We start from the raw sequence: 14493 nt of genomic DNA, 5'->3' as shown, positions 1-14493 counted from the left end.
GAATTTGGGATATGCTTCAGCCTAAAGAATCACCTAAGGAATTGAAACAAAACCAATGCCCAGGCTCCACCTGTAGAAATTCTGATTTTATTGATCTGGCAGGGGGCTGGGGCATCCACTGTTTTTAAAGAGCTCTCCTTGGGTGGATTGCTAAGGACCAGTTGCTTTTAGACCAGCAAACACAACCCATACCACAAACACAACTCGCAACAGCCTTTCTTCACCTGCTTTGCCTTCCTCACCTCCCACTCTTGGCGTCTTTCCTCTCTCCCATGCTTGCTTGCCCTAGTATGAGCTCACAGTTCTTTTTATCTTAGTGAAAATTTCTGCTCCCCCTCATGCTAGCCTGTTGCATCCCATTTTGGCTCTGTTCTTGGAGCCCAAGCTTTAGGCTAAGTGAACTGATAAACGAATCTGCAATCATGTCACACTGGGATTCTAGAGAGAATACTCCCTTGTTCTGATTTAACCCCGGATTATTATGCCTGATGAGAGATGAAAGACTTCCCGTAGGGGCACATGGCCGTTCAGTGACCTATAAATGACAGTTTGATATCCTGCTATCAACCAATACATTCCTAGGCTGGACCATCCATTTTCTCCTTATGCAATCAAGTTCACCCAAACAAAAAACATACCCCATACCCCAATGAATTAAGCATTTGAGGTTTTTTTCTCTCTTGTAAATCATATTCTCTCTAGAGAAGGTTGGGTTTAGCCAAATACAGCAATGTATTTATCTACCACTTAATGACATTATTCTCTAAAGGCCAGTTCTCTGGACTTCTTTTGTTCAGTCCTTTGAGGCATATGGCCCTGGCATGTTTTGTAAGACAGTTAGGCAAAGCTGATGAAGAACCTGAGTTACTAACATGTGTCAGAATGAGGTTGTTTAGTCTCCTCTAACTCAAGGGCTAGTTGAGCTTGTAACTTCTACTTAGCAGCAACAGAGACTCATTAGCTGTTCAATCCAGATTAGCCAGTCAAAGCTAAAAGCATAATTTACATAGAAGGGAACATATTGAGCCAAGACAGGAGAGGATTTTACAAATGGATTGAGGACTAATGCAAAGCCAATCAGGTATTTGATTGCTGCCTCTGGAAACTTTTGAGTTATTGCACAAAGGCCAGGTTCGGCCTATGCACAGCCATTCGCCTGAGGGTGGCAGGCTATGGAGATGAGCTGCAGAATTTTTGAGAGAAGGAGTAGAATTCTCCAGAGCTGGGAAGTGAACCAGGGGTTCCAGCAGATGTTATCCGGGTGGATGTTCAACGAATCCAAATATGTGCTTCCCTAGAAATTATGGTTTTAGAGGTGCTTGGGGTAGGGTTTGTTTGAAAACATAGAGACCATCTTTGTACATATTAAGATGTGAGAATTAGTAATAAAATTCAGCTGTTAGTAAATTGATTTAAGAAAATAAAATCTTATATCACCATCTAACAACTTGAGATATTCACAGGAGTCTTGAGAATTACTGCAGTGGAAAGTTGCTCAAGTTACCTGTGTCCAGATAACTCAAGTAAGGTCAAGATGAAGATTGCCTTGGGTTGCTCTATGACAACTGGGCAACCATAGTCCACTGGAAGCAAATCCCTTCTTCTACGAGCCTGCAATGGTGGGCACCACGTCTCATGAGAAATAATGAATGAAAATTATAAAAGTTGGTGGATACAATGAACTCCTTTACTGTTTGCATCCTGATGGGTATTTCCCATACCATCACTGTGGATAATATGACATATTATCTACATTCTATAAATCTTAGCTTTAGTTTAGCTTATATCCCATCTTTTTAGATCCTCTCCCCGATAAGTGTCAGTCGTGACACGTTCTCCAATCGTTGTTAAAATATACATCCATAAGGAAAAAGGAAAAGGCAGTTTTAAGAACATAACAACAAAGTGTTGGAAGGCTGCTGCGTTATTCGTTGTTTAAGCTAAACAGGATAACAAACTGTGGCGCAATCTTAGGGAGGTTATTACCCTTAAATTTTTTAAATTCATGTTTACTTTCTCTATATCAAGTTTCTTTTCATTCTCTTCCATCTCAATGCTACTTTTTACACTTAACCAAATTAATCCTATCTTCTACAAAAAGCTGTATGCCAAACCCATACGCCTAAAGCTTTTAATCTGACTTCTCCAGGTGCTATAAAATAAGTTCATTTTCTAAGGTTTTCTCAACAAAATCATCCCCCAAATTGGGGCCATTGTAATGTCTTGCTTTTCTATAAATGAAATCTCATCAAAAGTAGATTATTTCTCTTGGTTTGATAAGCTATGAAGTGTAAAATAAATTCTGAATCTGTATCACCTTTAGCTGTTTACAAAAGGAAAACATGAGAAGAAAACATGGTTTGAATCTCGAGATTTTTGTAGAGCTCTGGGTGGAGATCTAGCTAGTATCAATAATAAGGAGGAACAGCAAACAATATGGCGATTAATAACGTAAGTAGCTTTTCTATACAATACTCCTTTCTTTGACCTGTTGGGTGTTAATGATGTTGAGAAAATTCTCATATTTCCAGAATTGTTGGCTCCTTATGCTGCTTTGGATACATATATCATATCCTGAATCCGTGGGCACTTTTTGATTTAGTTTCACTTCTAAATGCTTTAATTTTATAGATATAAATCCTGTGATGAATTGCTCTATAAACGTATAAGACACTCAGTACATATTGTTAAATGAATGAGTACCTTCCAATGCTTTGCAGTTCTTTCAAACAGCAGCTTGTTTTCAGGATATTTACAGGTTGTACCAAAATGCACAACTGTTGCATAAAGCTTACATTTAGTCATTGAATCCCTTTACCTGTGTACTAACTAATTTATGTTTTGGGGGTCATTTTCAAATTGGATTAGGACTCATAGGTAACCAAACTTGGTTCATAAGCTACCTTTATATCTTGTATGTTGCAGAGCTAGTGGAAGCTACCACGAACTGTTTTGGTTGGGACTGACATATGGAAGTCCTTCTGAGGGCTTTACTTGGAGTGATGGATCTCCTGTGAGTAATTTGGCTTAACATATCATTTTCTTACTTTATCATGTATTTATTTTGGTATTAACCTTTTGGCTTACTCCAAATTTTTGGTAAGATGGGTTATTATGAGAGCTAGAGACCTTTTTCTATGCAAAATGAACGCTACTTTAGGACCATTATTCTGCCCCTGTCCCAGGACAGTTCTCCTGTTCACCCAAGGTGGAACATGGTGGACTGGATGAAAAAAAATTAGGAAGCTCATTCCCCTAATTGATATAAAATAATGTCTTCATTCTCTCGTGCCAAGTTGGGTTGGAAGTAGCTAGACTTCTTAAAAATTGAGTGTTTTATGACCTCTTGTAGACTAGGAGGTATGGAAACAACTTTTGATATTCCATTAGAAACCATTAGGCTCTGTCAGACTTCTCCATTCTCAGGAACGGGGAAGTGAGAGGCTGTGGCACGTGCTGACCATCATCACAGGAAGTGATTTTGTATACTTTCAGTTCTACTTCCTGTCCCAACCCATCAGCAACTTTTCAAGGTTCTCGGTAGGGTGGATTACTTGATGGCTCCATTGTTAACATGAATTTTATATTTAGATCTCTGGAAAATAGATCATGATGCTTATTCTAAAACCTTGTGGGCTATGATTCCACTCTGAGAACTCCGCAGAGGACCTAATCCCAGCCCTCCATTTATTTCCACTGTTCACTTTGGCAACGTTTGGTAGCTTCCTTAGTAACATTTCATAAGTCTTTTCTTTTGTAAGGAGAACTAATTATATTTCTCTCTCCTATCCCTCTAGTAAAAAGAAAGTTTCCAGTATCACAATGAAATATTATCCCTTAAGAATGAGTTATAAATTGAGGAACTCCCAATACTGAGAAGTGGAACTTTTTGCCAGGTTTTTCCTGTATACAAATCCCACTTTCATGGCCCTGGATCCATTCTATTTAATTAGGGGGAAAGAAAATTTTATAATACTTAATAGCATACTCTATTTGACTTCAGAAGTTTCCATGTAATGAAAGCTATTTCTTTCCCAGCTGTGTTCATAAAACTTGTTTGCAAAACAAACCTATTGTGAAAAAAAACTGAAGCGATTAAGAAATGTAAACATCTTTCCTTTTGTGTTTGGATGGTTGATTGGCATTGGCTGATAAAAATGGCTAATGGTTGTAATGTAATGTTTCTAATATAGGTTTCATATGAAAATTGGGCTTATGGAGAACCTAATAATTATCAAAATGTTGAGTACTGTGGTGAGTTGAAAGGTGACCCTGGTATGTCCTGGAACGATATTAACTGTGAACATCTTAACAACTGGATTTGCCAGATACGAAAAGGTATGATGATCTGTCCTCTCCTTTATCTCAGATTGGAGAACTAACCTCCAGTGATCCCAATATCTTCCCTTTATCTGTGGAACCAAACAAACAAAATAAGGGAATTGGCAGGGGCCATCATTTCACAGGATAAGAATGAAGTCGCTGAGCACAGATAAATGTTCCAAAGGAACAGAAGATCAAAAGGCCACCCGGGAGTCCTGGACCAGAGTCACGTCCTCCAAAATAATTCCCACGAGCTGCGGTTCTCGCTCAGGTCCTATAGGCATGGGAGTGGGTAGATGGTCTACTCTGTGAGCAGAGTAATGAGGGTGCGGTTTCTGTTTGGGCGTTTCCACCCTCTGACCCACGTTAGTCATCCAATAGGTGAAAGTCTCCCTCGGTCTGAATGTGCTGCTTATGGATTTCTCAAGGAAATGTTCAATCAAAGAAATGGCACCATTTTGAGGCCCCTGATGCTGTAAGACCCACCATGTTACTGATGGCCCCAAATGATCAATGCATACTTATCCGTCATGATTTGTGACTCAGAAAGTTCCACATGTCCGAGTCAGATTCTTTTCAGATAAACAGGTCCACCCTTGAACCAAAATATGTATCACTTCCTCTTCTGTGGACAGATAAATGGAACCACGTCGCCCCCTGCTGTCGGGGATCCTTGGCTACTGTTCCAGCTCCATCGCTAAAGATACTGTGTCGCTCTCCTACTGTCTGTCTGCTTATTTTCTTTACTCTGGCTTAGAGGAGTGTTTCCAATGTTTTCAGAATGGAAGAATAAATAGTGGCCAGTTTTTCTTTAAAAGTCTCTTAGCTACCAAAGACTAATTTCCTTTTGTATTATTAGTAACTCTGTTCTTACAGATGTTAAATTCATTAAACCAAAAGCTAAGTAACTTGAGTCCTTTTATTGGATTCCAGCAAAGTCCAAGTATTAGCAACTACTTGGAAAGAAAAATATTTTATGTAATGTTTCATAAAACAAACATTTAGTAAGAATAAGTTTTCTTTTCTTTTTAATTTATTTTTGGCTGCGTTGGGTCTTCGTTGCTGCAGGCGAGCTTTCTCTAGCTGCAGCGAGCAAGGGCTACTCTTCATTGCGGTGCGCGGGCTTCTCACTGCAGTGGCTTCTCTTGCCGCGGAGCACGGGCTCTAGGCGCACAGGCTTCAGTAGCTGTGTTGTGTGGCCTCAGTAGTTGTGGCTCACAGGCTCAGTAGTTGTGGCGCACAGGCTTAGTTGCTCCGCGGCATGTGGGATCTTCCCGGACCAGGGCTCGAACCCGTGTCCCCTGCATTGGCAGGTGGATTCTTAATCACTGTGCTACCAGGGAAGCCCCAAGAATAAGTTTTTTGAAGAAACTATATTTTGTAAATAAATAGTTCGTATTTAATGGTTTCAAATAATGAAAATTTAAGTACTTTCACAGCTCGTTATAAGATGCACCACTGCAAAACGAACATCTATTGAGCACTTTCTAAACACAAGTAACTCACATTTTACCCCATCTCTTTACGTGTGTGACTAACTCCTTTTTGCAGTTGAGAAAGTTAAGGGTAAGACATTTAACCCCCAAACTGGGATTTGAACTTAGACTTTCTGATTCCAAAACTCATGTTCTTTTCTTTCTTTTTTATGATGTTACTTTTGGGGCCTAAAAAACTGTCTTCCAATTTCTGGTGGTATTGTTGGACCTGATCTGATTAACTCTTAACTCCTAATTCTGTTTCTCTTTATTCTTCTCCCCCACAACTGATAGGAGAATTGAAGATTGGGAGGGAGGAAGAGAAAGAGAGAGCAGTTAAGTTTTTAGCTATATTGACCCGTGAAAATAGTGAAACAAGAAGGATATGTAATAGCACAAGTTCAAGCACTGTTTATATCTAATTTTCTTTTGTTTTCCAGGACAAACGCCAAAGCCTGAGCCAACCCCAGCTCCTCAAGACAGTAGGTGTTTCCTTTTTTCCTGATTTCTATATTGATAGAAATAGAAAATAGATTCATTTTTTTCCTCTTTCCTTTCTCAATGAAAAAAAAAAAAACAAACCAAAACCAAAACAGACAAACAAACCAAAAACCTTACCCTAGGAAGGTGGAGAGAAGAGGTTCTTAATATCTTTGAGAATCTCATGAAAGTTTGGCTCTACTCCTCCAGACAGATACTTCCATGCACAAACGTAAGGCATGTTAATATCACTTCTCAGCTTTCATGAATCAAATCCAAGGCCCTCATGTATTAGTTTCCTATGGCTGCTGTAACAAACTACCACAAGCTTGGTGGCTTAAAGCTACACACATTTATTCCCTTACAGTTCTGGAGGTCAGGGATGTGAACTCAGTTTCCCTGGGCTGAAATCAAGGGATAGGCAGGACCATGCTCCCTCCAGAGCGTCTAAGGGTGAATCTACTTCCAGTCACAAGCTGCTAGAGCGGCATTCCTTGCATTTGTTGGTTCATGGCCCCTCCCTTTATCTTCAAAACCAGCAGTGTAGCAACTTCCTTCGTTTGTCACATCACCACCTTCTTCTGTACTCACATCTCCCTCTGTAAGGGTACTGATGATTTACATTTAGGGCCCACCCAGATAATTTAGGGTAATCTCTCCATCTGAAGGTTCTTAACTTAATCATGTCTACAAAGTACGATTTCCTGTATAACAGTCACAGATTCCAGAGATTAAGACCTGGGCATCTTTGGGGCTTTTACTCAGCCTACTATAGCACAGAACCATAGAATTCCATAGTTGGGAAAGAGCCTTCGGAACCCTCCTGGTACCTGAATTCCTTGGTTCTTCAATTACACATCGAAGCACCCAAGTCCATCTTTTACAAGTTCTTTGTTAGATCAAGATGAAAGTTGCTTTCTCACACTTTCCACTCTTTGAACCTAAAACATCATGGGTGCGTGTATGTCAATCTTTCCAGCTCCTATTGATGAATGTAACATTGGGAGTTCTTTTACCCAATAATGATCCATGGAACTTTGCTGAGGAGAAAAGTAACTAGTTTTTACAGAGTTAGTGGAAAGTAGATATTTGGATTTAGGTGATTCAGTCTGTATTGGCATCAACTTCCTTCTCCTTCTGAGCTCTCAGAGCTGCAGATACCTCTGATAGCGCTACTCTGCTCTTTTCACTTTTGTGTGGCATACCTACCAGATTCTTGAATTTGTCTAAATAAAATTCATCACCTTTTCTTCACTGATTTTTCAGATCCACCAGTCACTGACGATGGGTGGGCTATTTACAAAGACTACCAGTATTACTTTAGCAAAGAGAAGGAAACCATGGACAAGGCACGAGAATTTTGCAAGAGGAATTTTGGTGATCTTGTTTCTATCCGAAGTGAAAGCGAAAAGAAGTTTCTGTGGAAATATGTAAGCATATGGTTAATTTCAGAATGGAACAGTGACATGCGCTAAGCAAAGACAATGTCTACGATTGCTACCCCATGGTGCAATTTCCAGTTATGTGCTGAATTTGAACCTCCTAAGGTCAGGGGTAAAGATGTGAGTGTCAGGGCAGGGATGCTGGGTATTAGCCATCGCAGAAGTGAATGACCTGATTGCTGGAGTATTCAGTGGAGAATCAGAGAACCCAGAAACAGTGTTTAGCCTGGGCTTTGGGAGAATCCAGGCTTGATGGCTTTGAGTTCACTAATTTGATTTTCAAAGATTATCATTCTTAACTAGTTGTTATATATCAATCCTGGACCCTTTGTGTTTAGTGCAAGTTGATTATAATTTATGTCTTAATCTTAACCAGATTCTTGGTTAATAGATAGTACAGCTTGATTGTTCATATAAAAGTCTTTTTTGGTTGTGCGGAAATTGTCAGCTAACAGTGAAGGTATAATTGGTTTTTTTCCAAGCGTCCTTGGCTTGATCTTTCTCTTTAAAAATCTTCATGGCATCTTTATTGTTTTCCAGAAAGGAGGTAAGAGGGAGAGAAGGAAAAAAATAAGTTCAACAGTAACGAAAGAATAAAAATTCATTTGATCACAAAGGTATTGGAGCGTAGCATGACTTATCTCCATCTTCGTAGATATACCATGGTTTGAAATTCTCAGGATATTTCCTAATATTGCACCAGTATATATGTGGGTGGAGAAGTCTTTCCTTAGACACATAATCCCAAATGGCTACTTTGTTTTAAAGAACGTCTTTAATAGTGTCTAATTACTAATGACATCTGATGTTACAGAGAATGTCTTAAGGTATTTGCTATATAAATGCAGGTTGTTATATAATGTGCATACTTTTCCTTTTACTTCTATGAAAACCATTGAATATACAACAAAGTTTCTGTCTGAATGCCTCCTTAGAAAAGTCCCCAAATAGCCTGCCTTGTTAATCTGTAGGTTTTATTTAAGAATTTGCTTATCATCTAAGTACAGATTGAACTGTATGTAAACTTCCATGTTCTAGGTCAACAGGAATGATGCACAACCAGCATATTTTATTGGTTTATTGATCAGCTTGGATAAAAAGTTTACGTAAGTAAATGAAAATAAAACAACTTTACTTAGGACAGTGCTCTGATGAGCAACAAAAAGTGATTTTCAGATTTTGGTTCTGCTGAATGAATGTAAAAAAAAAATCCTGCTGGGCTCTCAATCTACAAAGCATCTTAAAAACAAAAACCAATTTTTTAAAATCCTGTTAAATATTTCAACATTATAAATCTCAAACAACTCAGACTCTGATTGAATCTTGCAAAATGTCACCTCTCTTTGTTTCAGGAGGTCATCAACTGTTAGTTAATCGTCTGCTAGGAAGATGTATTATACAGATATGAATATTGAAATTATTTGAAAATTTATTCCCATTTGGACTGTCCTTGGTGCCTAGAACCAAAGGGGCCTTTCGTGTTGCCCCTCTTCCTGCTTTCGGAGCACTGCTTTGAAGTATTTTTTCAACTGCCTGAAATGCTTTCCCTTCAAAGGAATGACTATACTGTTTTTCATTAGGTTCAGGGACCAGCAGAAGCTGCAGGAGGGAGGAAATTAGTACATTTTGGGGGTTTCTTTCCTTGTTCATCAGTACCCACGTTCTTCTAAGTTTGAAGAGCAAGTTTGTCTTCCTGGCTCCTGCGTAGGTGTATTAACCACATATGTTCCATGTGACTGCTGTTGCCATTTTTGGCAAGAAAGACCCAAACTCACTCTCATTATTTTTAAAGATCAGAAATGTGTGATGCTTCTTTGGACAAGCATCCATTTTAACCATCCTCCAAATGAGAGGGTCGAATTCGGTGATCTCCTGGTCTCCTTCCAGCTAACAAACGGCCCCCGAATTTCCGTAATTTATGAAAATGAGTATTGGCTCACCTACCTTAGGGGAAACCAGAGTAAACATGAAAATCAGAGAACAGGCCCAGTGAGAAACTCTGTATTCTCCGTCTGTCTGTGGGTGGTTTTGTTTTGTGGGACTCGTGCCTAAGAAGTCCTATGGGAGGATGTTTACTTCTGGTGCACTTCCAGGGTAACTGGGATCTCCATTTCTTCTCTCACATCAAGAATAAAAGTACTTCTTCCAGGGAGGAAAAAGAAAGCAGACGAGCCAGGCATCCAGTTACTACAGGAGACCTCAGTTCCCCGGGGCAGCACCCATGACCTGTGGGGGTTTCCTGCTGCTCTCTCTAGAAAACTCTCTTCTCTTTGCTTCGGATGCTGTGCTGTCTTCATCTTGATTGACTTGCCTGTTCCCACCACTAGGCTGTAGCCAACTCTTCTGATTGGATTTTTGCTAACCGGCTGAATTTTCTTTTCCAGTTGGATGGACGGAAGCAAAGTGGATTATGTGGCTTGGGCCACAGGGGAACCCAATTTTGCAAATGACGATGAAAACTGTGTCACCATGTATTCAAATTCAGGTAGACAAGATCACAATCTTCTTGAATCTGCCTTGTGGTATGACGTGTCATTTGCTACATCTTTAGGCTAAAAGTAGCAAGTTGTGTGCTTAAATCAGACCAGAAAAAGAGAGAGAATCAAGGAGAATTCTAATTTTAGCCACATAACTGTTCAATTTGTAAAGAGAATGGATGCTTAACGTTTACTCTAATTAAATGACACAATCTTCTCACTTCTCATTTTATGAAACATGTTTTCATGTTCTGAATGAGGAAAGTATCCAGAATGTTTATCTATCTCCTTTATCTCTATGTCTTTATCTGTAAAATGGGAATAATAACAGAATGTATCAGTTGTCGAGAAGAGTGAGATAATACATCTAAAACACTAAGCAAATGCTTCGTATATAAAGTTTATTAGATTATTATGATTAGCAATTACTGGCTATTTAGATAATAACCTGCAACATCTAGTATGTGCTTTGCTCATAGTAAACTCTCTATAAAGTTGAACTATTATTGGTTTAAGTGAAAGCGCAAAAGGGTATCACATAGATCTTTCTTGTCTCTTGTGTAAAAATGATGTTTGTAGTATAAACCATTTTTGAGAATCCTTATAAAATATAAACACATTTTTAAAATTTATTTATTTTTTGGGGGGTAAGCTTTTTATTATCTTTTTTTTCCTTGTTGGTTATTTATTTTAAATATAGTAGTGTATACATGTCAATACCAAACTCCCTAACTATCCCCCTCCCCCTTCCCCCCCGGTAACCATAAGTTCATTTTCTAAGTGTGTGAGTCTGTTTCTGTTTTGTAAATAAGTTCGTTTGTATCATTTTTTTTTTTAGATTCTGCATATAAGCAGTATCATATGATATTTCTCTTTCTCTGCCGGACTTATTTTACTCAGTATGACAGTCTCTAGGTCCATCCAGGTTGCTGCAAATGGCATTATTTTATTCTTTTTCATGGCTGAGCAATATTCCATTGTATACATGTACCACAACTCCTTTATCCATTCCTCTTTTGATGGACATTTAGGTTGCTTCCATGTCTTGACTATTATAAACGAAACACATTTTAAAAAGTGTTTTTAACTCCTATATATAAAATAGATAAACCACAAGGTCGTACTGTATGGCACGGAAAACTGTATTCAATATCTTGTAATAACCTATAATGGAAAAGAATTTGATATATATAACTGAATCACTGTGCTTTACACCCAAAACTAACACAACATTGTAAATCAACTGTACTTCAATACAAAGGTGGTTTTTAAAAAAAAGTGTTTTTAAAAAAGTTTTTTTAAAAAACAGTGTTTTTAAGCATGTAAATCTAATTTAACTATTCTGTTCTTTGTCAGGGTTCTGGAATGACATTAACTGTGGTTCTCCAAATGCCTTCATTTGTCAACGCCATAACAGTAGTATCAATGCCACGGCTCTCCCTACCACACTCTCGGTCCCAGGAGGTTGTAAGGAAGGTTGGAATTTTTATAATTACAAGGTACTAAGAAAACTTAGTTGTAGTCACGTCACTGACTAGTGTGGAGAATAGCAATGCAAATCTTTCAGCTGCAAGTTAATGTTTGCTTGCCTCATCACTTTAAAAATTTTAGGCAAGAATATGTGGAAAGTCCATGTTAAATTCTCTGTGGGAATTGATAGTAGACTTGACGGTATTACCCAAATAGTCATGCCCTTTGTCCCAAGAGAGAAAAAACTTTGCAAAGAAAGCTGGTGGGTAATAAAACTAACAATTTTTTTTTCCTTTATTTTTTTTTTTTATTTTTTTTTTGCGGTACGCAGGCCTCTCACTGTTGTGGCCTCTCCCGTTGTGGAGCACAGGCTCCGGACACTCAGGCTCAGCGGCCATGGCTCACGGGCCCAGCCGCTCCGCGGCATGTGGGATCCTCCCGGACCGGGGCACGAACCCATCTCCCCTGCATCAGCAGGCGGACTCCCAACCACTGCGTCACCACGGAAGCCCTAAAACTAACAATTTTTTTGCATTTCTATTTGGTTGTGAGCAAATGTATATTTAGCTCTAATCTTCATGGATCATTTTGATTTCTTTAGAGCAAATACTGTTATCTAATCCCTATGATTTTTTTCTCCTTCCATCCGAGTGTTTCAAAATCTTTGGATTTGTTGAAGAAGAAAGAAAAAATTGGCAAGAGGCACGAAAAGCTTGCATAGGATTTGGAGGAAATCTGGTGTCCATACACAATGAAAAAGAGCAAGGTGTGTGGGCCGTTTTACAGTCAGTGATGCACATAAATATGTAACTTTTCCCCCTAAAACGGTAGAATGTTGCTTATAGTAAATGAATTTTTGGTGTTCCAGAGTAAAGACTAGGAAGGGAAAACAAGCACATGTTGGGAGCTATTTTATTAGCTGTAGGCCTTATGCTGAGCGTTTTACATGCAAGTTGCCTTTCCATTTTCCTAACAGGTCTATGAAGCAGGAATCATTAGTCCCTTGTGAATGAGGAAATGTGCTCAGGGAGCCTTAGATCAGGGAGCTTACAGGGCAAGGGGTAGGACTGGGAATCAAACTGGGTCTTCCAGCTTCAATTCCATCTGTTTCTGCCAAACCAGTTTTTTCACCAAAGAGTCAAAGAAGAAGAGTAGTTCCAGGAATAAAATTAGAAATTGCTCATTTTCCATTTACTGCTCTTCTAGTCACTTGATATAGAATTTATAATGCAATAAAACTAATTTTTCAATATGAACTTTGAACAAATTGAGAAAAAAAAATTTGATAAAACATAAGGATAAGCCAGAGCTTTGAAGAACAGGATGAAGAAACACACCACTTACATACAGCAGATTGTAAAATTCATTATATTGTGGTCAAGAGAAAGGTACTTGACCCCTTTCACATGGTCTTTTTGGGGCCACCATACTGGAAGTAGACATTAGGTTAAATTAGTTACTTTAAAAATGATGTTGACCAACTGCGGGCCTTTCAGATGACAGCAGCTAAACTGATGAAGGTTTGGAAACCACAGCCAGCAGCGAGTGAGGATGGTTTGAAAGACACTAGGTTTCACAGCCTGGAAAAGAGGATGTGAACTTTGAAGGATCGTCCCACTAAAGAAGGAAGACTTAGAGCCCATGAGTGGCAGTTACAGGGAAACAAATGTAGGCTCAAAATTAGGAGGTTATTCTAACAGTTAGAACTAATTGGATGGGATGCTTCGTGAGTTCTTTTAAAGGGCTGTGAAAATGCTTTTGTTGGAAGGTACTGAAATGGGTGCTGCAGAGTTACATATGTTGACTAGTATGTAGCATGGAAGATGCCCAATACATATTTGTTGTGTGTAGGAATTTAGGCGATGTCGTTGGGGAAAGATGTAGACTGGATGATTTCTAAGTTCCCTTTTGGTTCTGAGGTTCTTTGACTTCCAAAATCATTTATTGGGAAAAAATGATATACCTCAAAAAAGATAAGAAAGAAGAGAGACCTTGGAACGCTGTGTGGCGCTCTCCTAAGTGTTAATTTCACTCCATAAATGCTACCATGTGCTTTCTTGGAACACATTCTTCAGTAAATCAACCAGGCTTTCACTGAGAACCTTTGACAAGTTCAGCAGCTTGCCAGACACTGAAAGAAAAGTGTCAAACCATAGCACACAATAAAAAAAATTCAGGAATATAATACTCACATTTCTCTAACTGGTCTACCACATTCTGGGCTTAGCTACCCAGCAGAGAAACACAATAATTGATTCCCTCTCTTAACCACAAAGAGCTGATTCTTGCCATAACAAAATTAGAACCTGGGTCATAGAGATGTGCAGAAGGGAACAATTTTCAGATAAACTAACATTATTCCTGGCAACACAGGCACACGCTGTTGAATTCTTTTTGTGGTTCTTGGCAGAAAACAAGTCAGTGTTGAAATATTGGCAGGTAGAGCTTTTCCACATTTCATTTCAAGTTGGGGATAAGGCAAGAGTTATGATCTTATTTAGGAAATAAAAAAAAACCAAAGTAAATATCTACCCATGCTCTTTTCTTTCTGAAAAATATTATAAGAAATTTCTTTTCTTTTTTTTTTTTTTACTTTGAGTTAATTGAGAAATAAGCAAATCTCTGAGCAGTGTAGTGGCGTCTGTTACTCTGCCGAAGAGGAAGCATGTAGCAATGACCCTTCCGTGGAACTGTTTGTTCATGAATAAACGGATAATCTCTGTGGCCTTCTTTCTATTTTACATTTTCTATTAGTAACCCAAGTGCTTAGTCATTTGGTTTCCTATTTGCATTCAGGAGTCGTGTTTAAGCAGAGTTTGGAAATTG

At 38.7% G+C, this 14493-nt stretch overlaps 1 protein-coding gene across 1 annotated transcript in view; it reads left to right on the top strand.

The window, feature by feature from the left end:
• MRC1 (mannose receptor C-type 1) overlaps positions 1–14493 on the top strand; it is a 95129-nt gene that overhangs the window by 53823 nt on the left and 26813 nt on the right. Inside the window, exons 13-21 of the mRNA XM_029238675.1 lie at positions 2324–2451; positions 2926–3013; positions 4194–4338; positions 6239–6280; positions 7545–7708; positions 8759–8826; positions 10105–10205; positions 11554–11696; positions 12319–12433. Coding sequence (XP_029094508.1) covers positions 2324–2451; positions 2926–3013; positions 4194–4338; positions 6239–6280; positions 7545–7708; positions 8759–8826; positions 10105–10205; positions 11554–11696; positions 12319–12433 — 994 coding nt within the window. The remainder of the gene's footprint in view (positions 1–2323; positions 2452–2925; positions 3014–4193; positions 4339–6238; positions 6281–7544; positions 7709–8758; positions 8827–10104; positions 10206–11553; positions 11697–12318; positions 12434–14493) is intronic.

Source organism: Monodon monoceros, unplaced genomic scaffold (genome assembly GCF_005190385.1).
Source record: "Monodon monoceros isolate NGI ecotype Baffin Bay Population unplaced genomic scaffold, NGI_Narwhal_1 Super_Scaffold_21, whole genome shotgun sequence".
NCBI classification, from domain to species: Eukaryota; Metazoa; Chordata; class Mammalia; order Artiodactyla; family Monodontidae; genus Monodon; species Monodon monoceros.
Note: the sequence above shows the minus strand (reverse complement) of the source record. Positions and strands in the feature narration are given on the sequence as shown.